General features: G+C 50.0%; 1 protein-coding gene across 1 annotated transcript in view; it reads left to right on the top strand.

Moving 5' to 3' along the window:
• The first annotated feature begins 11,116 nt into the window (after positions 1 to 11,116).
• The window catches only part of PKP3 (plakophilin 3), a 39,268-nt gene continuing 24,849 nt past the window's right edge, over positions 11,117 to 25,535 (top strand). Inside the window, exon 1 of the mRNA XM_006019173.1 lies at positions 11,117 to 11,280. Within this exon, the coding sequence (XP_006019235.1) occupies positions 11,212 to 11,280 (69 nt within the window). The 5' untranslated portion in view covers positions 11,117 to 11,211. The remainder of the gene's footprint in view (positions 11,281 to 25,535) is intronic.

Here is a 25,535-nt window from a genome sequence, read left to right on the forward strand (position 1 = left end):
TCCCTGGGTGTGGCATTGAGAGTTTGGATGCTGGTGAGGAAACTCCTGCATGACTTCAGATGTTTGTGTGTTGCAGGATGGTCATACACCAGCTGTTTCACATTTTCAGTTTGTCCTGATTGTTCTATCCTACTGGCCCCCAAGATGAGAACAGATTTTGAGCTGCTGTCGGTATGAGCTGGCAGATTGTGGAGCTGTGCTGGAGCCATTAATGGCCTACAGACACCCCATCTACCCCTTACAGTATGTGTGTGGTTATGTAAACCAGAAACAATATGACCCTCTTGATGGACCACAAAGGGAAGTTCACCAGACATCCCAGCTAACGGGTGTTATGCAAGTGTATTCCAGAGACTTGGACCATTCCCATGGTCTTCTTTCCATACCCAGTGATGTGGGTTATTGACGGTCATTTTGGCAAACTCAGCCTTTCCTCCACTGGCCCAGATCATGGGGCTTGATGTAACAGCACCTGGTAGAAAAGGGTTTAACTATGCCCCAAACAGTTGCACTAAGATGGTGGAATGGCATGGTGTCAGCTGAAGGCAAGACAGTGCTGCCTAAAGACCCACTTTGACTCCAGTGTGAAACTCGGTGGCCATGGCTACACAAGACATTAACCGCACAGTTGTTACTGCACAGTCATTTAGTACTTGCATAACCAAGCCCTGCACCATTTATCTTTTCTCTGGTTTGCTGCTTGCATTACTAAGAAGCTTAAAGAAAGAACATGGGGAGTATAACTAGAGTGGTTTTAATCACTGTCAGATGGTTGATCAGACCAGCTAGCAGAGGAAGTGTAGCTGTTCTTTCATGTTTTGGATGTGTAAACCCTCGCACATCTTTTATACCTTTGCTATGCATTGAATGACTATAGAAACCAATCGGATCCTAATGACGTCAAAAGAGAAAAAACAGCATGCAAATGCATGCTATTTGACTTTGGTATGTAGACTAATTAGTTCCCCCACACCTTTCCCCCCATTGTTCAGCCTCCCTATCTTCTTGGAAGGAAGGTGTGTCACTTGATTTACCATCTTCCAGCTGTGATTTGGAAGGGCCCTGAAACTCCCTGCTCATTATATTTTTGACAGCCCAGCCGGGCCTGGTTCTATCTTAGTCTGGTCTTTAACACCTTCCAGAATGGGAGAAGAAAGAGGGGAAGCTTGGTTAGAAGCTGAGACCTTATTAAACAAAGTAAAAGGCTCACGAAGGGAAAGGGAGGCCTGCTAAAAGCTAGGTCTTGCTGAGCCAAAGTTTTTCTGATGCATTAGCCATATGACGTCAAGGGCACTGGGTCTCTGGTCTATCAAATGCCTGGGTTTGGCTTTCACTCATTCATGTTGCAGCAAGGATGCATGCTAAGTCAACTGAGTGTTGACAGTTCACCAAGGCCTCCCAAGTGCTATAAACACATTTTTGTAGAGGTGGGGCAAAATCTGAAGATACCCCCTTTCTTCCTCTAAACATGGGGTTCCCTTGTAGAGGGCCTTTGTGCTGAGGGGGATGAGCCCTGTGATATAAAACCTTCAGCTATTTGGCCGTTCAGGGTAAGAGCCCTTTCAGTGCCTCAGGACAGACTCCCACTATCAATTCACCAGGGAAAAATCACAGTATCACAAAGAAGCCTGGGATGTGCCCCAGAAAGCTCTCGGGAGGGCTATGCACTGTGACTGCTCTAGGCTAGGCTATCCTGAATGCATACTTGCTTCCAGGGGCTGCTCGCCAGAGTTAACTCTACAGTGAGTGGACATCATCCCAGGGAGGAGAGCTTAGCCAGCTGGTAAGGACTGGCAGTGCCATTACACAGAGGAGTATGGAGGGACAGAGAAAGCTGAAGTAGAGAAGAGTGACTTGTTGGGTGCTAGAGAAAAACATCACTAAACTGGTCCGAATGGGGGAGGAGGAGAGGGCGTAAAGCCTCTGAGGCAGGGAGAAGGTGGAACTGACTTGATGCTTGTCTGAAGGGAGGACATTGAGGGGCTGGGGCAGGGTGAGGAGGAGTGAGAACAAGCAGTAGCTGCTATAGGGTGAAGGGAGAGCGTAGCATTGCTGCATGGTGGGGTGGGGAAGGCCCCATAGCCCTGAGCAGGGTGGCCATTCTTCCAGTTTTATAGAGGACAGTCTGGTTTTCTGGTCCTCTGTCCTCTATCGATATGAAATTGAATACTTTTATATCCTCTTTTTCACCGGTTGGCACCCCTTCTCTCCCCACCCCCTGGCGCTGACACCGCTGTGGCCGCCTGCAGGAACTGCCTGCTTGGCCCATTGCTGACAGCGCCACGGCTGCCTGCGGGAGCTCCCTGCTCGCTGCCACCATGCTCCCACTGCCACCACCGCTGCCGCTGCCTGCAGGAACTCACCGTGCCCCACCAGCCTTGGGAGGCACACAACGCTCATGGTGGTGGGGACAGTTGCATTTAGTGCAACTGTCCTCTATTTTTGAGGTACCTCGATGGCCACCCTACCCTGAGCAGTGTCAGAGGAGGGACCACTCTGGTGCCCAGTGCAGGGTCCGCTCATACTCATCACCAGTCTCCATTTTCTGCCTAAGGGGGAGGGAGGGAAGAGGAGGAGGAGATGACGCCTCTCTGCCTTTGATGCCCAGGCACAGGCTGTGACTTGATCAGAAGCGCTGGAGCCTCGTCCGGAGGCCAGGGGCTCCACCCAGCCAGCCACACCCCATCGCTGTGTCACACATCCTCACGGCTGGGAACGGTTCCTTGTGAAACGCCTTGGCTGCTCGGGAAGCCAAAGAGGGTGAAGCCAGGGGAGGGAGGACATGTACTGATCCAGGGAGAAATGTCCTATACCAGTGTTGAGTACTGAGGACCATCCTCTGCAGCCTGATCGAGGAGGAGGGCGAGTGCCCAGCCTAAAGCAGGGTCTATACAAAATAATACAGGCTCCCCGGGCAACATGCACTGGGCTACGCACTCACAGTGCTGCAGTGCACACACGCACACCTGCTAGTGCAATGAGAGCTAGGTTTGCCAACTTTGTTTGAATTTATTCCGGAGATTTATTTCCGGAACGCCAATGTGCTTGCATATATCAGTTACAGATTACAATGCATAGACTTTACATCAGGAAGGCAAATGCACGTTGCTATTACATTTAAAAAACCCACTGAACTACTGTATAAAATCAGATTCAACATTTAATATATATTTTAATGAATGCCCTATCATATATCTCCTGGGTGACTCTCAGCAGTCTTCTGGAGATTTATATCTAATTCTTGGCGACTCCAGGGCAATCCTGGAGGGTTGGCAACCCTAATGGGAACTGCCATTCATTTTCTGCCAAGCTCAGTGGGAGCCCTCTGTTTTTGTTTCTTGTGGAGGCGGGGAGGGCTGTCATGGCTGCGCCACTCCATCTAGGAGGCGCACAGTCCCTTGAACCATCAGACTCTACCCAGTGTGTGTTTGGGTGGGGTGGGATTTAAAGCAGTGTTTCCCAACCTTTTCCAGCCCAAGGCACACTTACATTAATAAAAAGTTTCCACGACACACCTGTTAAGGCATTCCCCATCCTCATACCTATTGTAGCTCATTGCCATGGATAAATTCTGCAGCACACCTGTTCATTTCTGACTGCATACTTTTGTGCCGCGGCACACTGGTTGGGAAACACTGGTTTAAAGCACTGCTTCCCCACCACGCAGCGCAAAAGGAAGCCCTCACTAGTCTGCCATGCAGCTGCCCTGCTCTGCAGATAGTTGTGTGGCCTTGGTCAGCAGTGGATACTGGTCCAGCTGTACTACAGCTCCAAAGCAGTGCTGCCTGTGGTCGGTCTCTATAGCCCACACAGGAAGCCCAACATGAATCTCTTGCTGACTCCAAGAGAGAGGGACACTCTTTGGGGGATGTTTCTGTCCCTAAGAGACACCCCCCCCCCCCCCCCTTTCACACAGCCACTCTCTGACCCTGGAGACACCTGGAAAAAGAGTACAGGTTTTTCTTGCTTTATGTGGGTTCTGTATGTGCAAATTTGCTCTTATGTGATGACCCTTTTTATACCAAAAATTCCTTATATGCGAGGTAAATTCACTCTTATGTGATCAGTGTGGTGGACGCCCGCAGTCAGCTGCTTTGTGTGGTGCATTGTGAGAGTGATGCACACCAAAATATAGTCTCTTGTGTGGATCTGTGCCCCTTGCTCGTTGTCTGTGACACATGTTTCTGTAGTTGCCATCCCCATTATGATAGTGCCCTGTGCTTGTGTGCACTGTCTGCTGTCAGTGAATACCAAAATTGTCTTGTAAAAGTGGTAGAAATGGGTCTGAGGGTCAGCACAGTCCAGGTCTTGGAACATATCCCTATTTGTTACATTGTAAAGTGGGTTCCCTGTATACGAATTTGAGCTATGCACTGTTTTTCAGGAATGCATGTACAGCAGCGTTCCCTCTAGGCTGCATGGCGTGCACAGCTGTGTAGGTGTGCCTGGCAGTGTGTCATGAGTGCACCTGCACATGCCACGCAACTTAGAGGGAACACTGATATACAGCATAAAACAAAGGGAAACTTGTATTGGATCTGGGATTTGGAAGAACAGAACAAGCAAATGCACCAAAAAGCCTCAGCAAGGGAGCTTCAGGCTCCATGGTGTTTCCCTGTGATTTAGAACAACAAGGATCCTGAACTCTTCACATCTTCCCAGCAGTGTTCAAGTACCAACCAAGCCAACTACACTCCCAAGAGTGTAGTGTAAATGTGTCAGGGTATTTTTAAGCTTTCCTCAGAGGCACTGGGTGTTAGCTACAGCCAAGGCTGGGGAGCTTGACTGGGGTGTGCCATTGCTTCTGCTGGGAACAAAGCCAGAGGTTCCTGGCTAGAGCATCTTGCCCCTCCACTCAAGGTCATATGGATCGCTATATTTGGGGCCAGGAAGGAATTTTACCTCACGGTCAGATTCATACAGACTGGGGGATTTTGCCTTCCTCTGCAGTGGCAGGCATGGCCCTCTACTCGGGATCTCTTGTGCATATATTGACAACATTTCATAGAAGCAGCATGTTGGCTGCTGTGGTTCCCTCTGGGCACAGACTGTCCAGGCCTCCATTTTAACAAGTTAGGGTGTTAGGTTTGTGTTTTGTTAGGGTTGACAATAGTTTTATGTAGAGTTTAGATTATGGTTTGCAGGGGATGGTTTGGATAGGGATGACCCTGCCTCAGGCAGGGTTGGACTCGATGACCTCTGGAGGTCCCTTCCAGCCCTGCCTCTCTATGACTCTATGAGGATGTTGCCTTAATTTCAGATGAGGAACCTGAGGCACATGGGGATAGGCTCCCTTTCTAAGCATTTCCTATTCCATCTCCTCCCCCAGTCCTCTCAGATCTGTCCCTGCACATCTGTGTCTGTCTTTCCCCAAGGATGAACCTGGGAACAGACTGTTCCTTCTGCAACCAGGCCCTGTGCTTCCTGCAGGGCTCATACCAATGAGGTTCAGACCTTGTGGGACCCTGTCTCCTTGATGCCAGGAGTAGGTAAGTCTGCTGGTTTGCAAAGGGAGGCAGCTCATCCCAGTTTTGCACACTAACCATTCCTGGAAGGTTTTAACCATTTCTGGATCTCGTATCTGGACAGAGTAGGAAGGAGGCACTGGCTAGTTTCCTTTATGTGCTTCTGCCCCAAAGCTGCACCATAGGTGATCTGGGGCTGGGCCAGTGTTGGAAGGACTCTTAGCTGAGGCAAGGGGGTCGGTTGCTAGCTTCATGCCAGGAAGATGCTCTCCTGCCCCCTCCCTTCTGGCATGGGAAAAGAAATTGGCCCTCAAGAGTGGCCTTCACCCAGTCTGAGCCATGTGGGCCACCTCTCCCTGTCTATAGCTTGCCATTTGTCATGCTGCAGGCTGCACTTTCTGTTCCTGGAGCAGAGCTCTTCTAGGAATTGCTCTGTTTGCTATGTGTTTCTCCTGCTGTGCTTGGCTCTCATTTGGGCAGTCAAGGCAAAAAAGCAGGGTGCAGAAGGGCAGGGAATCATGAACAGGAGACTGTGGGATTACTGCTGGAAGATTGCCCTAGGCTTAGGCCTGCAGGGCCCAGGTGAGTTCTGAATGCAGCGCAGCAGGGGAAGGGGTGCCAGCAAGTTAGGACTCCAGCTTCTGGTTTCTGGGTCAAATGGCTGGGGGAGGGTGGGCAGGGTTAGGGTTGGGTGCGGGGAAGCAGACGCTATGGAGACAAGCATGGGGGTCTTCAGTGTGGATGGTCACTGGCCATGGGGTGGATGCAGATGTACACAAGCAGGCTTCTGGTGCCAACGGTGTCCTTTGCTGTCCTTCCTACAATGCAATACCCTCTGGGGCTGCCCTGCCAATATTCATAAGGTCAGCCTTGCTCTGTTCCTGATGCTGTATTATATTTTCTCTTGCTCATCTGCTTGGGCAATGGTGTCGTGTAAGGCAGGCTGAGCTGGGCACCGATCAGAGGGCAGAACTCGAAGGAAACCTCCGCGTGTGGTGGGAGGTTCCTTGAGGAGCCATCTTCCCTAGGAGTCTATACAGACCTTAGACCCCAGGATGCTGTGAGTGACAGCTGGCTGATGGAAGTACAGTAACTTTATTAAATGATCACTTCATGTATCAAGGCCTCCATTCAGCAAGGGACTTAAGCAAGTGACTAAATTTAAGCCTATGGCTTACTGACTGTAGCATGGCTCAGTTATTTTTGTGAATCAGGACTTTTGCTTTTATATAGCACTATCCATCCACAGATCCTAAGGTGCTTGACAAAAAAGTCAAGTATCATTAGCTACAAATATAGCCCCTATGTCTGAGACCAAGATAAGTGAGTGAATGGCCTAATTTTGAAAGCTTCTGAGGATTCAGACCTCCTGTTTGTGCTGGGATCTCCTGACGGTTTTGCATTGCTGACAATGAGGTAATTTATTTAGGTACCAAAATAAATTTCTAGGGGACTAATTTTAGGCCCCTGGATTGTTTTTTTTAAAGTCTTGCCTGAGATTCTTTGGATTTAACATCAGGGAAAGCTTTATCACTTTTAATAAGAGTCTGGACAGCTAAGCAATAAGTTGCAAGGGACTGAGCTGGGCAAAAAAATGAGAAAATCTTGGAGAAATGGTGAAAATGTGAAAGATGTCCTTGGCTCACCCTTTAAAAAAAGAACACACAGGAGCCAGGCAAGCTTTTAAATTCGTTTTAGAAAATGTCCACGTGTCAGATCTGTCCGTTTTTCATTGTGAAAACTATAATCTTCCACAGTGAAGTTTCAATGTCATCTTTTAATCTTTTTTTCTTTGAAGGCAAATGCCACGTGACTAGGAGGATCAAGCAAAAGTTCAATAAGAAGGGACAACTGAAATATTTTTTAACTTCTTTGAAAAATTAATACAAAATTAAAAGATGTTTGTGAAAGTCCCCATTTTAAATTAACATAAAAGCCTTTTTGTTTCAATTTTTTAAAAAGGCTATTAGCAAAATTGCAGGTCTAGCTCTTAAGAGAAGTTTCAGTGTTGCCAGCCAGCAGGGAAGGCAATTAAGGCTGAGACACACCCTTCTTTTTTGGTCTTATCACAGCCTGATCTTCATCATAGGAGCATGCTACCAGCTGAATGATTACCAGGGACAGACTCTCCTGTTGTTTAATAAGGTTAATGATGGGTGTCATCAAGGACCCAGCCTCCCCCTGTCACTGGGGAGCATCTGGTTTAATGGAGGCTGACAATGGCCCCACGAGGAAGCAGTTAACATAATGAAGGTTTCAGAGCAGAAAACAGTAGGAGAGAGAGTGTAATAGGCCAGGGAGGGGAAAATGCATTTTGCGTCATTGGGTTTGTAAATTCAGCTGAAATGTGTGTTTCCAACCAGGAAAGGAGGGGAGAGAGAAACAGATGCGATATAGACCATGTAATAACAAAGACAGCACATACTAAGGCTCTCACCAGTAGGGGAGTATCCTTGCCCCCATGAAAAGCAGAATGATTCAGTGGCTGCAGGTCACTCCACCCCTTACCCTAGCAAGAGGTCTTCTGTCCCTGATGCCCATCATACCTCCCCAGGAAAAATAACTAGCTAGTAAATTATGAAGCCAGACTCTCAGCTGGTGCAAAGCGGTGGGGCTCGTTGGACCTGAATGCCCTGTGTTGATTTCAATGTGGATGCAGCAGTTCGCACCAAGTGAAGATATGGCTTTGCAAGGATCCTGGTTTCTCAAGTGTGTCAGTGCTGAGCTATAAATTGCAGAAGGAAAAAGGTTTGTGAGCTCAGGCTGGTTTTGGGGAACCCAAACAACAGATACTTGAAGGATTAGGGCAACCTCCAGCTCAGTCAGGCTTGCTCATTCCCTTGTGGCAAAATAGGCCACCCTAGCTTTGCAAGAGAAGGTGAGATGCCACACAGAGTTGGTTGGAGAGTTCCTCCCTCCCGGCTTCACTACAGAGTCTCAGAGTCCTTGGTTTCAGTGCAGAGTCTCTCCCTCCTGGCTTCACTACCCCTCTTGTCCTGCACTTATTGTTGATCCTTTGTGAGAGGTGCTTCATCCCAGGGCAGTAGGCTGCTTGCACAGACCACACACTGATGCATTTCCTGGCCATGCATAAGCTCTGAGGAGCTATCATCCATTAGATTTTAACATGAGTAACAGGGACCAGGCAGCAGCCCTAGCTACTGCAGTCCTCTAATTATAGAACAGAAACAGCAAGGGCAGCAGCAACAGCACAAGTTTCCTCCATGGGGCTTTGCCAACAGGACTCCACCCTAGCCCAGAGGGACTGCTTGGAGAAGGAGCTGGGACCTGTTCTTGATCTCTCTGCTGACAAGGGCACCAGTTGGCATGGGTGGGTTCTGCAATGTAAATGCCTCCAGGGGCTGGAGTAGGATTGCCTTATGCAAGCTGCCAAGGAGCCAGCAGAAGGCCAAAATGCCCATCACTGCGGCTCTGAACTGAGTTGCAATCAGGGATCTGGCAGTGATAGACAAGAACCATGGTAGCAAGGACCTGGGGATGGAGCCCTAAACGTGGCGTCCTTTCAGCCTGGCACCCTGTGTTGCTAGCCTCACCAAGGGTTAGAGAGAGATGGAGCAAAGGAGAGGAGAGAGAGCTGGGGAGACAGCAGAGAGAGAGGCAAGGGGCAGAAGAAGGGAAGTAGAAGAGGGTTGTTTTAGGTGCATCCAAGCCCCTCATCTCTATGATCACAGCGTTCTGTAGACATGCCCAAGTTAGCCTTACACATGGATACAGTCTAATCACAGCAGCCCAGAGTTCAGCACCGACAGTAAAACCTGCCCAGGAAGCCAGATAAATACTTGGGCAGCTGGCCCCATATGGACTTCGTGTTGCCACAGGAAGCCTAGCCAGTTTTCAGTAGCTCAGCATTTCTGTGTAACAGCCCAATCGGGGAGCATGGACGTTTCTGCATGGTAGTTTTAGCTCTGTCACAAGTCTTGATGTTTCCAACCCTTGCTCCAGATTCAGAATCTGTCCTCCATGAAGACTGTGCCGATGTTTTTATAGCAAATTCCCCACTATTGCACAGGCCTGAGGCATCAGCAGCACCCTTGTCTTCCACACCATGGCACAATTTGGCTTTGTTAAGCTCTGGGTTTGTTTGTGCTAAAGCATCTCTGTTTGCTATCTGGTGTGAAGGGAGGCTCTGTAGACTAGAGGACAGAAGAGGCTGGACTCATGTACCCTTTTGGACCAAACATCTATTGTGGGGTTGCTCAGGACGTGGTTGCCATGAGCTGGGTGGGGCTTTGCAGCCCCTAAGCCCATTGCTATGCAGTGTCATACATGAGATATGACAACGTGTTTAATCTGTGTGTGTGAATCTAAAGTTACTTTCTGCTGAATATGCTAATGCCAATGCACGTATAGTTTTACTTTGCAATATATTCTATGCCTGCCAGTCTGGTGGCACTCTTTCTCACACTTTGGAGCCGGAGCCATTTATTTACGAAGGCCTAGGACAAACATAACAATGCACAACAGCCCATGCTCCTTGGCAGGGTCGGGGGCTTAGGAGCACTATCCTCTTGCAGGGTCTTCTCTGTGTAGGTTTACTCTATCTGAGAGCTAAAGCTAATCCATAGTAGGGAACCCTACTGCACACAAAGTGTAGGCGGGCCCAAGTACTTTAAGCAGCTGCTAAGGTCAAAGCCCTAAACTGGTTCAGCACGTTCAGATGCCTGCTTTCAGCGCCTCTGCCTCCCAGCAGCTCTTTGCTAATCCTGTCCCTGTCAGTGCAGAAAGTTTCTGCACTTAGAGCATTGCTCCTACCCCCCTGCACTTAGAGCATTGCTCCCTTCCTTGGTAATGGCAAAAGCGATTCTGCCAGGCGGATGTGTTTCAGGGGGAAATTGAATCCCTTAACTCTTGGGATCCCATTGGAGACAGGGCAGGATGGCAGCAAGAACTGTGCAAGTGGGGTGACCTTGTGTTGCCTGGTAGATGCAAGTGGGCAATGGGACAGTGCAAGGATTCTGCTACCCAATGCCGTACCGAGATGCCTGGTGACCCTGGGCGAACTTTTAATATCGGGCCCCCCTTCACCTGGGGGTGTGTGTGTGTGTGTGTGTGTGGGTGTGTGTGTGTGAGAGAGAGATCGGGCCCCCCTTCCCCTGGGGGGGGGTGTGTGTGTGTGTGTGTGTGTGTGTGTGTGTGTGTGTGTGTGTGTGTGTGAGAGAGAGAGAGAGAGAGAGAGAGGGAGAGAATGGAGGCATGCAGGGTCCTGGAAACAGATAGCGAGGTGGTGAGCCCTTGGTTTTGATGATGCAGCATTGAGGCAAGCCAGGAACAATGGCCCAGCCAGCTCAGAGTTTCCTCCCTGCAGCTGGCTCAGCCTTCATGCCCAGCACAGGTGTGGGCCCAGCTCTGGAGGCTTTAGGGAGCTTTGCGCAGCAGGTCAGGACAGCTCAGAGAGCCCCAAGAAAGTCCTGGCGCCTCCCCAAGGTCTGCCTTCCTATCCCATGCCAAGGCGCCCTAGCTGCCAGGCTCCACCACAACCCCAGAAAGTACAAACTTGGCTCTGAGGATTTTGCTTTTGAAATGCGCACAACAAAGGCAAAGCAACCGGTTGGATAACATCGGTGGGCGTCACCTGCTCCCCACTCCCAGCCCAGCTTGTTCCTGAGCTGCACAGACACAGCTCCTCCACAGCTGTGCAGTCATCGTCATCCTCCTGCCTGGCTGGGGAAAAGGGATCTCTACCTCCTCATTGGGCCCAGGGACCTTGGCGGCCCCAGGCCACAGCATGTGGGAATCGGCTTCCATCACCAAGAAAATGGTGCAGGGCAATGCACACCCTCAGGCGCCCAGCAGGGTATGTCTCCCAGGCCCTTCTCTCCTCTGCAAAGCGGTCTGGTCGCTCAGAGGGTGGTGATGGTGGGGGTTCAGTGTGCATGGCATAACAGTAGGTGCAAGGCTGCTCTAAGCCCCAGCCCAGACAGGAGCACGTTGCGGCTTTATGCCTGGACTCTGCTGAATGAGGTGGGAGATCAGTGCTAACATGGGTTGAGAAGCTCTTGGGGACACATGCTGCCAGCACATGGGGGTAGACAGGGGCTGAGGCATCTTTGGTAGAGAGGCTGCAAGCCCCCTTGGCTTCCAGCTGCATTGCAGGGGTGACTGGCTGGCATTGATGGCTGTTGACCTGCTTGCAAGGTGCATACAGAGGGAAAACGAGGCCCAGGCTTTAATGTGTTAGCCCAACTTCTCGCTGTCGGTTCCTGTGAGCAGAGGCACTGGATGCGGACAAAGCTCCTGAGGGTGAGGGCCATTTCCCCCGCAGTGCCAGCGACTTGGGATATTTTCTGTGCCAGCCCTTGGACTTTGCCGCTAGGCCCCTTCAGTTCAGAAGGAAGAAGCATCGTGAGGGATGCCCTGCCCAAGATGGTACCATCCCCTCCTGCCACGCAGCTGCAGCTGAGGTGAACAGGGCTGATTGCTCCATCGGGGAGCAGGTACTGACCTGTGTTGTCCCAGCAGCGCTTGCCTGTATGGGTGGCTGCTCCCCAGGCGGCAGCAGAGCCTGGCCAGCCAGGTCAGCACAGCTTTTGCCCAGGCAGTGGGGGCTGGTGGATGGAGCACTGACTGGCACTCAGCAGAACTGGGTTCCATTTCTGGCTCTGCCACAAGCCTTCTGGGTGACCTTGGTCATATCCCTTTACCTTGCTGTGCCTCAGTTTCCCCACCCATAAGATGAGAATAATGGTACTCAGTGCAGTGCATCTCCCTTGTGAACTGCTTTGGGCCATGCCGGGGGATGTTCTGTATTGTCCCTGCCCCATGAGGAGGGGACAACAGGGCAGCTCGGGACGTCTCTTCTCTGCAGTCCTCGCTTTAGGCTGATATTAAGAGCCAGAGGATGGTACCACTCCAACAGCTGTTTTGCAGAGAATGTCTGGGGGCCATAGGCTGCACCACTAGCCTCCCCTGATAACACATGATGCCTCAAGGAAAGGGCAATGTGGCCATGTGGCCTGGGCAAGACCCAGAGCCATGTTCCCACTGCACGGGGTGAGGAGACTGCTGGTGGGACAGGGATAAAGGTAATGGCATTGTTCTCAGTGCTTCCAGTGGCTTTGCAAAGTAGGACCAGGGAGAGAAGGGAGGACGGAGCACAAAGAGGGGGACACAAAGTGGTGCGATCACAGACTGGAGTGCTGCTCTCTTTGTTCAGGGCTCAGCTGAGGCAGCTGTTGCAGGAAAGGATGCTGCTGTGGCAGACGGACCCAGCTTGGATTTGCCTTACAGGGAGACTTTTTTTTGCTGTTTCTCCTTTGCTGCTCCGGCTGTAGGTTCAGACCAGCCCTTCTCTGAACATGGCTGTGTTCCCTGACTGCTGTGGGTGCCTCAGCCCGCCTGGCCCACAGCGCAAGGAGCTGCATGACTGCTCCACCCACCTCATCCCACAACAGCAGCAAAAAAAGCTTACCCTCCACTTAGGGGTGAGGGGCATCTTCCTCCCAAAGTGACACTAGTGCATCAACCAGGGTTTGTACCAGCCAAGATTTTGGGCCAGGGTCTGGGACTGGCTCTGTCAGCTGTTCTCACACTAAAGCCAAGACTCCTCTTGTGATCCCAGGAGAAATTCAGCTGCTGACCTCAAGGATTTAATTTGCTGTAAAAAGGGAACCCAGGGCTCATGTATTAGCTCGTGACAGGGATTCAAATCCCAGCTTTGATAAGAGTGGAAAGGGACTGGGGGGAGTCAGGGGAGTCCTTCCTGGGCTCAGGGCTGGAAGAGCCAAGTGCACTGTAGTTGAGGACAGATGAGCCTTGGCACTCAAGTAATGAGAAAGGGACCTGAGGAGGGGGCAGGTAGGACTGCAGGGTGCTGGCAGAGCTGAGAGGCAGCAAGAGGCTGCCCCTGTTGCTGTGGTGCAAACGGACTGGTGAAGAGCTAGGGGTGATGGTGGGATAGTGAGGGGGTGGGGGGCTGACCAGGAACAAGCAGGGATGCTGTGGTGGAGCGAGGGGACAGCTGTAGAATAGTTGAGGGGCTGCAAACAAGCTGGCAGTGCCTTGGCAGAGCAGGTAGGAGGAAGCCTGCATACAATCTGCTGTGTGTCCTCTCTGGGCTGGTTTCCTGGGGCCAGCAGTCTGTCACTTTTACGAGGTCCATTAATCCACCACCAATTTAAGCTTGAAAGAAAAATGGTACTTCACATCCCAAATTGGTCTTTAATCACAGTGCACTGACTAGTCTCAGGCCCTCTTGGGAGCAAGTTCTGTCATCCCTGCCCCATGCATGCTCCAGCACACTGTCGTCCGCTTCCTCCCTGGCATGCACTGCAGCGCTCTTGCTTGCCATGACTGGGTCAAATTGGGCTCTGCTTCGAAAGGCACTTAGAGTCATAGAGAAGTAGGGCTGAGAGGGACCTCAGAGGTCATTTGGTCCAACCCCCTGCCTGAGGCAGGGTCATCCCTATCCATAACATCCCATACAAACATAATCTAAACTCTACATAAAACTATCCTCAACCCTAACACCCTAACCTGCCACAGGGAAAGCAGGGGAACCACAGCAGTTAATATCCTGCTTCTATAAAATATTGTCAATGTACTATCAAGAGGTCCCAGGTAGTAGTGTTGGAAAAAAATCACTCCCTGCTTTAGCACTTACAGCCGCTGTATCCCAAGCTCTGCCAAACTCAGAAAGGAAAGGACTTTGGGATGGAAAGGCATGTGGTGACCAGAGAATACTGTTCTTCAGCCTATTTGGCCAGGGGGAAATAGAGCTCAGGGCTGGGTGGGGGCTGCTCTTGTGGGTTGCCCAATGTGTCGTGCAGTGATCACTCCATGCTTTATTCTGCATCTGGTTCCATCTGGCTGTACATAACCCCTCCAGCTCCTTGGGGAAGCTCGGCCCCTAAAGGTGCAGTCCCCAGTGCCATATCTTCCCTTCCAAGCCAAAACACATAAAAACCCACCAGTCAGAGTGCACAGGGCACTCTCTTTGTGACTACCATTTCCCATCGTAGATATGTATCATCTTGTTTTCATAACTTGGTGGCATCTCTTACATCCCGGACGATATAGCATCAGGTTTGCTTTGTCTCTCTTTATACCTCTGCCAGTCTTTGGTGATTTCAGGTGTTTGTTGGAGAAACATCACCTGAAGAACAACCCCAGCCTTGTTAGTGTTAGCCTGTAATTTAACAGTGCTAAATAAGATCAGTCTGACTCTGCAATCCATTGGAGTAGTAGGCATTTGATTGTTACTGTACAGCTTTCCGTCAGTCTGTTGGGTTGGGGGTAATGAGGACTAGTGATAACATGGCCAAGCTCAGGCATCTCTGCAAGCAACTTATGTTCATGCCCACCAAACTATGGCCCATTGTCAGACAGTACTGTGCCAAGGATACTACATCTAGCATGGTCTTCACATGTACAATCGCTTGGTTAGCTGTAGCATCTTCTAGCAGAAGTAGGGCTATCTCATGGAAGGGAGGATAACACTTGGACAAATAGATTTTCTTTCAAATGATGTGAACAAATCTATGCCTATTTTGTTCCAGTGTGGCCAGTTTTTCCTATTCCACAAACATGGGTTTTCCCTGTGACAGGGCCTATATTTTTGGCTTGTGAAACAGGCCTTAACAGTTTCCTCTAGCATTGCAGTTATTTTGTGTGTAGTGCATTTGGCCCTCCCATAACTAAAGACATGAACTTTTTTCCCCCCATAGATTAATGTCAAAGCTGCCTTCAGAATGACTGTATTGACATACTGTGTTAGCACCTAAGCCACTGCTCTCCATTTCTGACCACACAACAGTAAGGGGACTGTGCCATTACTTGCCTTGAAGGCATGTGAAGACAACTTGCTTTTACTTTTCCAGTGACGGTATCTCCATGCTATGGCCTCATTATCTCACTTTTTAAGTGTCTCAATCTCATTACAACGATTTGCATCCCACGTCTTTTGGACACCTTTGCCCAGTGGTGATCTCAGTGTGCCAAGTCAGACAGCTAAATAAAGTCAGATTTCCCTACCTGGTTCACTGTTCACAGGAATCTAGATGCCTTCCTGGTTTGGTGGGACAGGCAGGTCAGTGATGGCTTCAACCTTAGTGTGATTCCTCTGTACACATTGTGCTAATCCCTCTCTTGCAGGTATGACCATTCCTTAGCACAAAGTTTATATTTGCATTTGTGTAGCTCAGATTGTTCAGAACCTCTGGTCATACTCTTCTACTGTTTCTCCCCAAATTGAAATTACACTGTAAACCTCAGCACTCTCTCTCCCAGTTGAAATAGCTCAGGCACATAGCACACCCAAATGGCAGCTTTGGAATATGCATAAACCTGTCCTCTGTAGGTAGAAAAGCACCTGCTATCATCTCAATGGCAATGCCAGCATAAAAACTTCTATAACATAACAAGTCCATCAATATTTTTCCTCATTTTAGGTAGTGGAAAATGTTCCCCTTTTATATATTTATTTAATACTTTTGGGTTCATACATAAGCAAGAGGTTGTTTCCTTGCAATACGGGGGCACCTGCCCACTCTGCTAGTTTCTTTACTCGCAGTATGATTCCCAGAGCAGCAAAGCCAGTTCTGCTCCTCTCTTTAGCATCTGCTTTAGTGCAAAGGGAGCTTTTGCAGGGTTAGGAATTGTGGCACAGTCAGTCTCTTTTGTCTTTGTTCTCTACTCTGGGAATTTTCCTCTTCTCTGATCTGCTGACCACATCTTACTCTGACAAATTGTCTGTCATTGCGGTGGCAGGTCAAATGGTCTTGTCTCCTCTGCTCTGTAACTGTGGCATTTGGTGCATTTCTCCCTTTCCTTTAGGGGCTGTGTGGCTGTGGTGTGTGGGAGGGATGAGACCAGATGGTTTTGTAGACCCTTTGGACAAAATGTTGCCTGCAGAGCATGGGCACAGAGGCCCAGGAAGCCCCTTCCAGTCCTGTGTTCTTTTTCCATGGAAGACGCTCTTAAATTCTTCTTTAATTTTTTTCATCTCCTGCCCCATTTAAGCGTGGTCTGGTTTTTACTCAATTTTAGGTGCTCTTTTCCCTGGTAGAATTACACACTGTATCTCCTGCAACTTACGTTCATCTGCATGTTGAATTCTCATACCATGCTGAGCTAATTCACACTGAGGGCGTAAATCCCAAGTTGTAGCCATTCACTTTCTACTACCCAAGCTTTTCCTTTTAGTGTCACTGACACTGGTACCACATTGGCTGCTCCAACAGAGCCCACCTTAAAATGAATAAACATCTCATTTGTTCTTGGATTGACTCACTTGTAGCTTTGCCTTTTGCTGCTATGAAGAGTTTGTCTGGGCTAGCGGAGCTGTTGTCTTTTATATGCTGAGCACACTCTTTAGGTGCTTGCAAACCCTGCAAAATTATATAATCCATTGATGTTCTTGCAACTTTTCCCAGATGTTGGGCAATATCTTGGCCTGAGTTGGTGTCTGCAGTGCGTGTAGTTTTATGTGCTGCTGTTGTTTGACTTGGACTTGGAGATACACATATGTTTCTGTCTCGGGTCTCTCTTGCAGTATTTTGGGATCACGATCATGTCTACCGTGTTGGAGCACTGTCTACCCACCAGGTGCTTTTTTTGGACCGGGTGACTTCTGTGACTTGGCAAATTGTAGTTGCCTGGTCAAGGGTTCCTTCTCTAGTAATCTTTCCCTGATTGGACACAACACACTTATTCTGGATTAAAATGACTAAACTCTGTGGTAAAAGTGTAACGGGCAAATGAGTGGAAAAGTGACAGCAGCAGTGGCCAAGTCCAAGTGCCTGCCACCCTTTTCTGACCCAAACTGGGTCATTCCAGCCCGCAGCCTGAAAAGGTTGCTGTATGCTCTGGCAGCTGCAGCAATTAAAGCTGCCACCACTCTGCCACTTTAAAATTTCTGAACTTACAGGGAGCCCCGCAGGCTGGATGACACGGTCCATCACACCGGATCATGCCAGCATGAGGTTGGCCCATGGCTGAATCCAGCACAGAGCTGGGCCAGCATGAGAGGTTGACCCCACAGCAGACCACACGCTAGATCAGACCCACGGACCGACCCCACACGTAGGATCTGGCCTGCAGCCCCATACCCTTCGTCCAATCTTCAGGGCCAGTTGGTTGGGCGATGCTGCTCTGGACAATGTCATCATCACAGGCCAGATGTTGCTGCCTGCAAACCTGGTGTACCTAGTGGCCAGGCCCTGTAATATCACCTGCTGCCACAGCCAGTTTGACAGAACTGCTCTCGTCACCTGCCCGCTGCTTGGAACTGAGTAAAAAGCCAGATACATGACTCTGTAGTAATCACGATGTGTATCTGAACCCAGCGTGTTTTGTTTAGGATCCTAACAGAGATTTGTTTTTGCTTTTTAATCAGGGATCAAGTTACTCCCCACAGAACTGCAGGATTGGCTCTTTAGCCAGTTGCTGACTCTTCTAGGGTTTCACCTGTTTTCTATGCCCTCTACTTCAAATCCTCTTTCACATGGTTCATTCCCATGGGGATGGTAGCACTCCTCCAGTTCCATTCAGCATTGTTAGCCTCCTCTGCCCGAGTGACCGGAGAACCATTAAGCACATCTGCCTGCCTTTGAAGTGGTACTCATTGCTTCCACGTTTTTAAAAAAATATATTCCATGTTCCGGGTCAAATCAACCAAATCAATTCCAAATCATATCAATTGAGCAGAACTCAATCGTTCCAAAACCCTTTCTAAATACCATGTATGGTGCTACAGTTGGTGAGTATCCTTCATCCCAGGCTCTCCCCCTGGGACTTCAGATACTCCCAAATCCATTGGCAGTCATCTTACATGCAGGCCTAAGCCTGGAGGCCTTGGGATTCAGATACTATCACTTGATCTTAGTCCACAAGACACTTGATCTGAGCCAAAAGGCCAGAAGCACATACTCTAGCACTGCTTGGCTTCCTTCCAGCTGTTTTCCAAAATGCCTGGGAATTCAGGCTCTGGTGAGGCTCTTCATTGCAATGGTCTTCCAGTCGGGGTATTTTCTTAGTCCGTTTCCTCCTGGTACCATGTGATGTGCACAATCATTCAGGGCTTGCAAAGGGTTTGCTCTGCTTTGTGTCCAGTTCTGTCCAGCTGTGGATAGCAACAATAGCTTCGTAGTGCCTTGCCCAGAATCTCTGTCTGGGAACCTTACCCCATAAAGTTGCAGGCCCTGCTACCCTACATGGTCTCCCTGCAGCGTACAGCCCCAGGTGAGGTCTCACCAGAGAGGTACACCCCACTGAGGCCATGCCAGCATGTACCACGCCTGGCGGCCATAGGCCAATTAATGCACAGGCCAGCTGGGCACAAGCCCAGGGGTCCCTACCAATTTGGGGCCCCAGCATCCTCATCAGCAGGGAAGTGAAAATGGGGTTTTAAACTGGACTCTTAAAGTGAGTAGAGTGCACGCCTGTCTGAGTCTATGTGTGCACACGTCTGTGTGTGTGCCTGTGTTCATGCCAGGGAGAGTGTGTTTGTGTCTGTGTCCATGTGCAGAGAGTAGAGTGCATGCCTGTCTGTGCCTGTGTGTGCATGCATCTGTGTGTGCACGCTTGTGTGTGTGTGCTTGTGTTCATGGCAGGGAGTGTGTTTGTATCTGTGTGTCCATGTGCAGAGAGTGAGAGTAGAGTGCATGCCCATCTACATGCACGCCTGTGTGTGCGTAGCTGTGTGTGTTTGGCCATACTGGGGGAGGGAGCTGGGGAGCAGGGAGAAGAGGAGAGCATGTGCCCCTCCACCCCCAGCCCAGCAGGGTCCGCCTAGCCTCCCCTGCCAGCACCAGGAGGGGAAGGGGCCAGGTCCCATGGGGGCGTCCAATTTTGTGTTTGCCAAGGGCCCCAGTACCTCTTAATTCACCTCTGCTGGGTGCACTATAGCACCATGTGTCTTGGGGCAGATGCAGCAAGGAGACCACTAGTTACTGGGCTGGCCTCTGGTTGGGATGTCTGGAGGTAAGCTATGGGGGGGATCAGAGTGCACTGCAAGAAGAGAGGTTCCCTATGCAGTGGTCCATCCCCTAGGACGTGCTGGGGGAACTTGGCTGCCCCAGCAGCAAACATCCCCAGCTCACACCTGGCCTGTTCACTCCCCAGAAGAGAAGCTGCTGGGTGGGAGCCATGGCAGCATTGGCACACAGTGCTGCCTCCCGCAGTGCTGAGAGGAGCTGGGAGGAGCCTCCATCCACAGGAATTTGCCCTGGGAGGGAGGGGGGAAGTGTGTTGACTGCCAGGAAGCCTCTGCAGCAAAAGGCCAGTGCCGACTTGTGCTGGGAGAGTTACTGCCTCTCTGAGCCCTGTCCCTGCCCCACCCCAGGGGAAGGCTGGGATTCACACACTATCATGGCTGGGGGGAGGAACAGCAGCTGGGGGTTGTAGATGGGTCTCTGCCTGCAGAGACTTACAACTCTGTTGCCCTGCTAGAGGGACAGTTTCTTTAGTACCGTAGCAAGGAGACAGGAGACAAGCTGTGTCAGGTATTACCTTGACCTTGGAGCAGCGCCAGCGGGCTGAGAACAGCAGTGCATCTGGCTGAGTAATCCCCAGCAGCTGCTCTGCTCCGGGCTGCTACGACTCACTGGAAACTTGGAAGACTCTCAGAGCTGGGCCCGGATGGGAACTTCAGGAAGCCATTCCTCCCCTGGTCCCCCACTAGCACTCCCCAGCAGAGCGCTTGGCACCTGCTGGCTTTGAGGCCTTGGAGACAAATGTCCTCGACAGTTTGCAACCCAAGGGCCCCCTCCTACCCCAGGTGCCCTTCCCCTACAGCCCTGGGGCACTGCGCCCAGCCCTGGGAAATACTGCAGAGGAGAAAGGTGGGGCTGCAGGGAGGGATCCCTGCAACAAGCCCTGGATTAACCCTTCCAGCCCGAAGGTAGTGCACCTCTCCCCATCTACGGGGTGGGGATCCCAGTGGGGGTTAATGAAGTCACTGAAGATTAGATCATCTCATCCCCCATCCCTTATGCCCACACCATGAGAAGGCACTGGGCATGCCTTCCTAGCTGTCCCTTTCTGGGCCATGTTACAGCTTTTCCTGCCTACTTGCACCCTAGCTAAATTCTGGCTCAAGGGAACTTGGGTCTTGCAATATCCTGTGCCAAATGTCCCTCTTCCAGGTAAATCTGGCTGTGTCTTCACCATCCTCTGCTACTGATTTCTGTCAGTAGGACTGGTCACAAACTCCTCCAAGACCGTCTCAGGCTGGACATAAGGAAGAACTTCTTTACTGTCTGAGCCCTCAAGACTTGGAACAGACTGCCACCAGAGATGGTGCAAGCATCTACTCTGGCCTCCTTTAAGAAACATTTGGATGTTTATCTTGCTGGGATCCTTTGACACTAGCTGACTTCCTGCCCCTGGGGCAGGGGGCTGGACTCAATGGTCTTCTGAGGTCCCTTCTAGCCCTAATGTCTATGAAATCTATGAAATCTGTTCTGGTGGTCAGGATGGGTTTGAGCACCTTCCTCTAGCCCTCAAGACTATCCATCTCCCCACCAGGGAGGTCACTATGAACTGGAAGGAACCTCATAACTCTCATGAAGTACCCTCCCGCTCCATCAGAGAAGAAAGCACAGTGGGTCATGGGACATGTCCAGTCCGGGATCCTGGTCTGTGGTGAAGAGCGGGGGTGTTAGCCTTCTAAACTACAACTCCCAGGAGGTGGTGTAGCACCATAGGGAAATGCACCTGGTTTGGCTGGGCTATTCTTTAGCTGTTGTAGGTTAGTGCAGTTGGCAACCTCTCTGCTAATATTACATCCTTTCCCCTGCACCTCTACCATGAAATTGGTTAAAATTGCTGTGCCAAAATTGTAGCCTTGGCTGTCTTTAATTAAGGGCATGACAGAGCTACCTGAATGGAGGCACCAAGCTGGGAAGAGGGGATGGAGGCTGAGGGAGCAAGTCAGGCAAGACGCTTGGGTGGAGTGAAGGGAGGTAGACTGAGCGCCAGAGGTAGAATGAATAAGGCTTTGCAGGGCTGTTGCCCCTTTCATCTGAGGATCTGCAAGCCACTCGGAGCCAGGGGTTGGCATCAGCACACCCAGTGTGCGTGCATTCCTGAGCTGTTCTATTTTTTTATTACCAATGCTTGTAGATTGTGCTGTGGGGTGCACTCATGTTCACATGACTAGCCCAAAGGTGGTAACAGTGAGTCAGTGGCTGCAGAAGGAAATGTACCCCAGTGTCCTGGCCTTCAGTGCCTTGTGCTAACCATTAGGCCCTGTTGCATCGGAGAAGAGAGATGAGGGGAGGTGGCTGAGACTGTTTTCACTGTTTTCCTTTGTTCCTGGATGTTCATGTCTTGCTCTTAAGAATAAGGTTCTGTGACTGCTTTGGCCAGCTCCTCTTTTAGGCCCTGAAAGAAGTCCCCTTCTAGTACCTCCATGGAGGCTGGGCCCATTCTGGCCCCAAATTTTTTGTGTTTCAGGAGCTCTAGAAGGACGTTGTCTGTCAAACTCAAACTTGCTTTGCAAGATGAACATGAGTCGGCAGTGTGACAAAGCCATCAAAAAAGCCAATGGCACTTTATCGTGCATCAGCAGATGCATGACGAATAGGTCCAAGGAGGTGATACTTCCCCTCTATCGGGCGCTGGTCAGACCGCAGTTGGAGTACTGCGTGCAATTCTGGGCGCTGCACTTCAAAAGGGATGCGGATAACCTGGAGAGGGTCCAGAGAAGGGCCACTCGTATGGTTAAGGGCCTACAGACCAAGCCTTACGAGGAAAGACTAGAGAAACTGGATCTATTCAGCCTCCGCAAGAGAAGGTTGAGAGGCGACCTTGTGGCTGCCTATAAGTTCATCACGGGGGCACAGAAGGGAATTGGTGAGTATTTATTCACCAAGGCACCCCCGGGGGTTACAAGAAATAATGGCCACAAGCTAGCAGAGAGCAGATTTAGACTAGACATTAGGAAGAACTTCTTCACAGTTCGAGTGGCCAAGGTCTGGAACGGGCTCCCAAAGGGAGGTGGTGCTCTCCCCTACCCTGGGAGTCTTCAAGAGGAGGTTAGATGAGTATCTAGCTGGGGTTATCTAGACCCAGCAATCTTTCCTGCTTATGCAGGGGGTCGGACTCGATGATCTATTGAGGTCCCTTCCGACCCTAACATCTATGAATTTATGAATCTATGAAGAGCTTTGAGGGACTGTCGGAGTGGAACCCCTGGGCAAGAGCAAGGATGGTTCAGGATGTGGTTCCCTCATTGGATTGGGTTGCAAAGGCTCCCTGTGGAGAAGCGCAAGGGTCAGTGTCGCATAGGCAAGCTCCTGTGAACTTTTCAGGGGTGGGGAATTCAACCCCTGGATTTGGAGTTTGCAAATAGCAACCAGACCCCTGGAGTCGAGCACTGAGAGGTCCCCAGCATGGATCTGAATTTCCATTCTGTGAAACTGTTGTCAGAGGAGTCTGGGGCCCATGTGTCAATCCATGTCAAACCCTGGAACACTCATGCTAACTAGGTTTTACTTGTTTGGTTTTTGTCGCTCCATCAGCTTACTTGTTCTCGGATAAGCCAGCAAGACTTCCTGGAGAAAGCATGCTTGCTGATGGATACAAATTTCTTAAATTAATAAATGATCAGCCACAGGCCAACCTTTCTGACCTTCTTCAGACCTCATACATAAGCATAAAAAGCTCTGTCCCCAAACTCGCATTTTTTTTTTGAGGTCACTTTTAAAATTCACATGACAGCAAATCCAGATAATGCCCTTACAAATGTGTGATCAATCTGATTGACCCAGAGCATTTAAAAATCCCAAGACTTGGCTTAAAAAGCATGAAATTTCAATCAGAATAAACATGGGCTTCTTATGGGCTTCTTGTAATTTGTCTTTTGGTTTTTTGAGCCAGCAGGGACCATATTTGTCACGCTTTTCTCCACAGTTGCAAGAAGAATTTACATTAAAAAACCCCCCCAAAAGATCAAAGCTAAGATTCTCACATAGCCCCATGACTCCAGAAGATGGGGCTTTAAATACAAACCATTGATCAAGAGGAAAGGTTTATTAATATAGCCTCTTAGCTGCTGGCCACTGTGCACTGTAAGATATACACAACATTTTAAAATCAATGCTGCGTGATAATGTGTATGCAGAATTGAAAAATGAAAGGAAAAAACACTAAAAGATCCAAAGTTAGTCCTAAGCTGCACCTGCTAAGGCAAAATAGAATGGTAATTGGCACAGGTTAGGAACACGTTGCTTCATTGTGAGCCTTTCTTCCAAATGCCCTGAGAGTTGCCACTGGTGTGAGGGGGTAGATCTGCAGGGGAGGCATGGTGGGAGTATGAGGCCTGGGAGCTCCCAGCTCAGCACCTGACTCACTGGCTGGATAAGTCACCTCTTTGTGCTTCAGTTTCCTGCTTCATAAGTCCCGGGTAGCCCATCCTTGCCTTCCAAGGGAGGTGCAGGCATCCTTAATTAGTGTCTGGGGACCATTAATAGCAGATTAGTCACCCAGGTTTTACTAGTTGGGTGGGCAGAGCAGTGGAGCTATCCTGGGCTAAATAGGTCTTTTCTCATCACGTTTGAAAAGGGAAGTAGGGGTAGGCCTGGCTGTTAATACTTGTCATTGTAACTTTTCTGCATATCTGTAGTATCTCTCATCCTGCAGCATGTGGAGCATTGCAAGCTCCACTTCTGTAGTGGAGGCCTTTCAAGGGACAAGGGCTCTCTGGAAGTGATGCTGAGGGGAGCAAAGCAACTGATCTGGCTCTCTGGCTGGAATGGATGTGATGTGCTGTTCCCTGTATCACAGCAGTGCCCTGCATCTGCACTTTGTTAGAGACAGCCTGTGTCCCGCAGAGGTGACTGTCGAAACAGGCAAGACAGACCCAGAGTGGCTAGGCGGAAAAGATGGTTCTCACTGGGTTTTAGCTGGGCCCTGGCTCAGATGGGCGGCATTAACCTGTCCTCGTTGTAGGTTTCCATCAGCATGTTGGCTGAGATTGAGTGTAGGGAGTATTTGAGGTCCCAGACTGAAGAGTGGGATGAAAGATGCTCGCTGGTTGTAGTGCCATACATGGTGTTTAGAATGATTGTGTTCTGCCTGCTCAGTTGATATGGTTTTGGAACGATTGCGTTCTGCTCAGTCAATATTGCTGGGATCCTTTGACCCTAGCTGACTTCCTGCCCTTGGAGCAGGGGGCTGGACTTGACTTTCTGCCCCTGGGGCAGGGGGCTGGACTTGATGATCTTCAAGGTCCCTTCCAGCCCTAATGTCTATTAAATCTATGACATCTATGAATATGATTTGGAACTGATGTGGCTAATTTGACCTGGAACACAAAACATATTACATAAAAAAAGAAAAACAAAAACACAGCCCTGATTGTAAGTGCCAAGCACTTGGAAATCAGTTCCTTTGGTAGCTTGCCCAGGCTCTCCCCGCTCCACACCAAACTCCTGACACCTGGGCTAGTGACTGAAGCACAGTTCCTTGCTGGGAAACCATGTGCACCTAGGTTTGATGATGCACGTTCCTTCTGCCTGGCAAGACACCCTGCCCCTGGTGTTGGCTGGGCATGTTAGAGCACGGGGGAATCATTCCTGGTGGCTGAGCTGGGGCCTGAGTGGTCAAACCTGCTTTTGGGTGCACTTGGGTATTGGAGGTGCTGGTGTCTGAGGCTGACCATGCCCTAGCAGTCTGCAGGTGAGGGGATGGGCACTGAATGGGGGCTCCTTTCCTCCCCAGCTCCTGGATGGCTTTATGAGACCACCAGCCAGGGATTTGAGCAGTGGGACTGCTTCTGATCTTTCATGGCCTATCTTGTCATGTGTGTATGCATGAGATAGAGTTAATTTGGCACGTGGAAGAACCTTACCAATCCCTGCAGCCCAAGCAGTGGCACATGTCCATCACCAGCACTCGCTGGGCACGTCTATATGAGATGCTAGCAGTGCAGTAGCCTAATAATGCTGCACAGTAGCACATCACAGCACAAACAATGCTAATACTCTACTGTGCAGTATTATTTGGCTACTGCACAGTAGTATCACTTAAAAGGCATTCGCCGGTGCTTCTGCACAGTAACTCTGGTTACTGCACATTTATTTAGTACTTGATTATACAAGTGGAGTAAGT

This window comes from Alligator sinensis, unplaced genomic scaffold, assembly GCF_000455745.1.
Source record: "Alligator sinensis unplaced genomic scaffold, ASM45574v1 scaffold907_1, whole genome shotgun sequence".
Classification (NCBI taxonomy): Eukaryota; Metazoa; Chordata; order Crocodylia; family Alligatoridae; genus Alligator; species Alligator sinensis.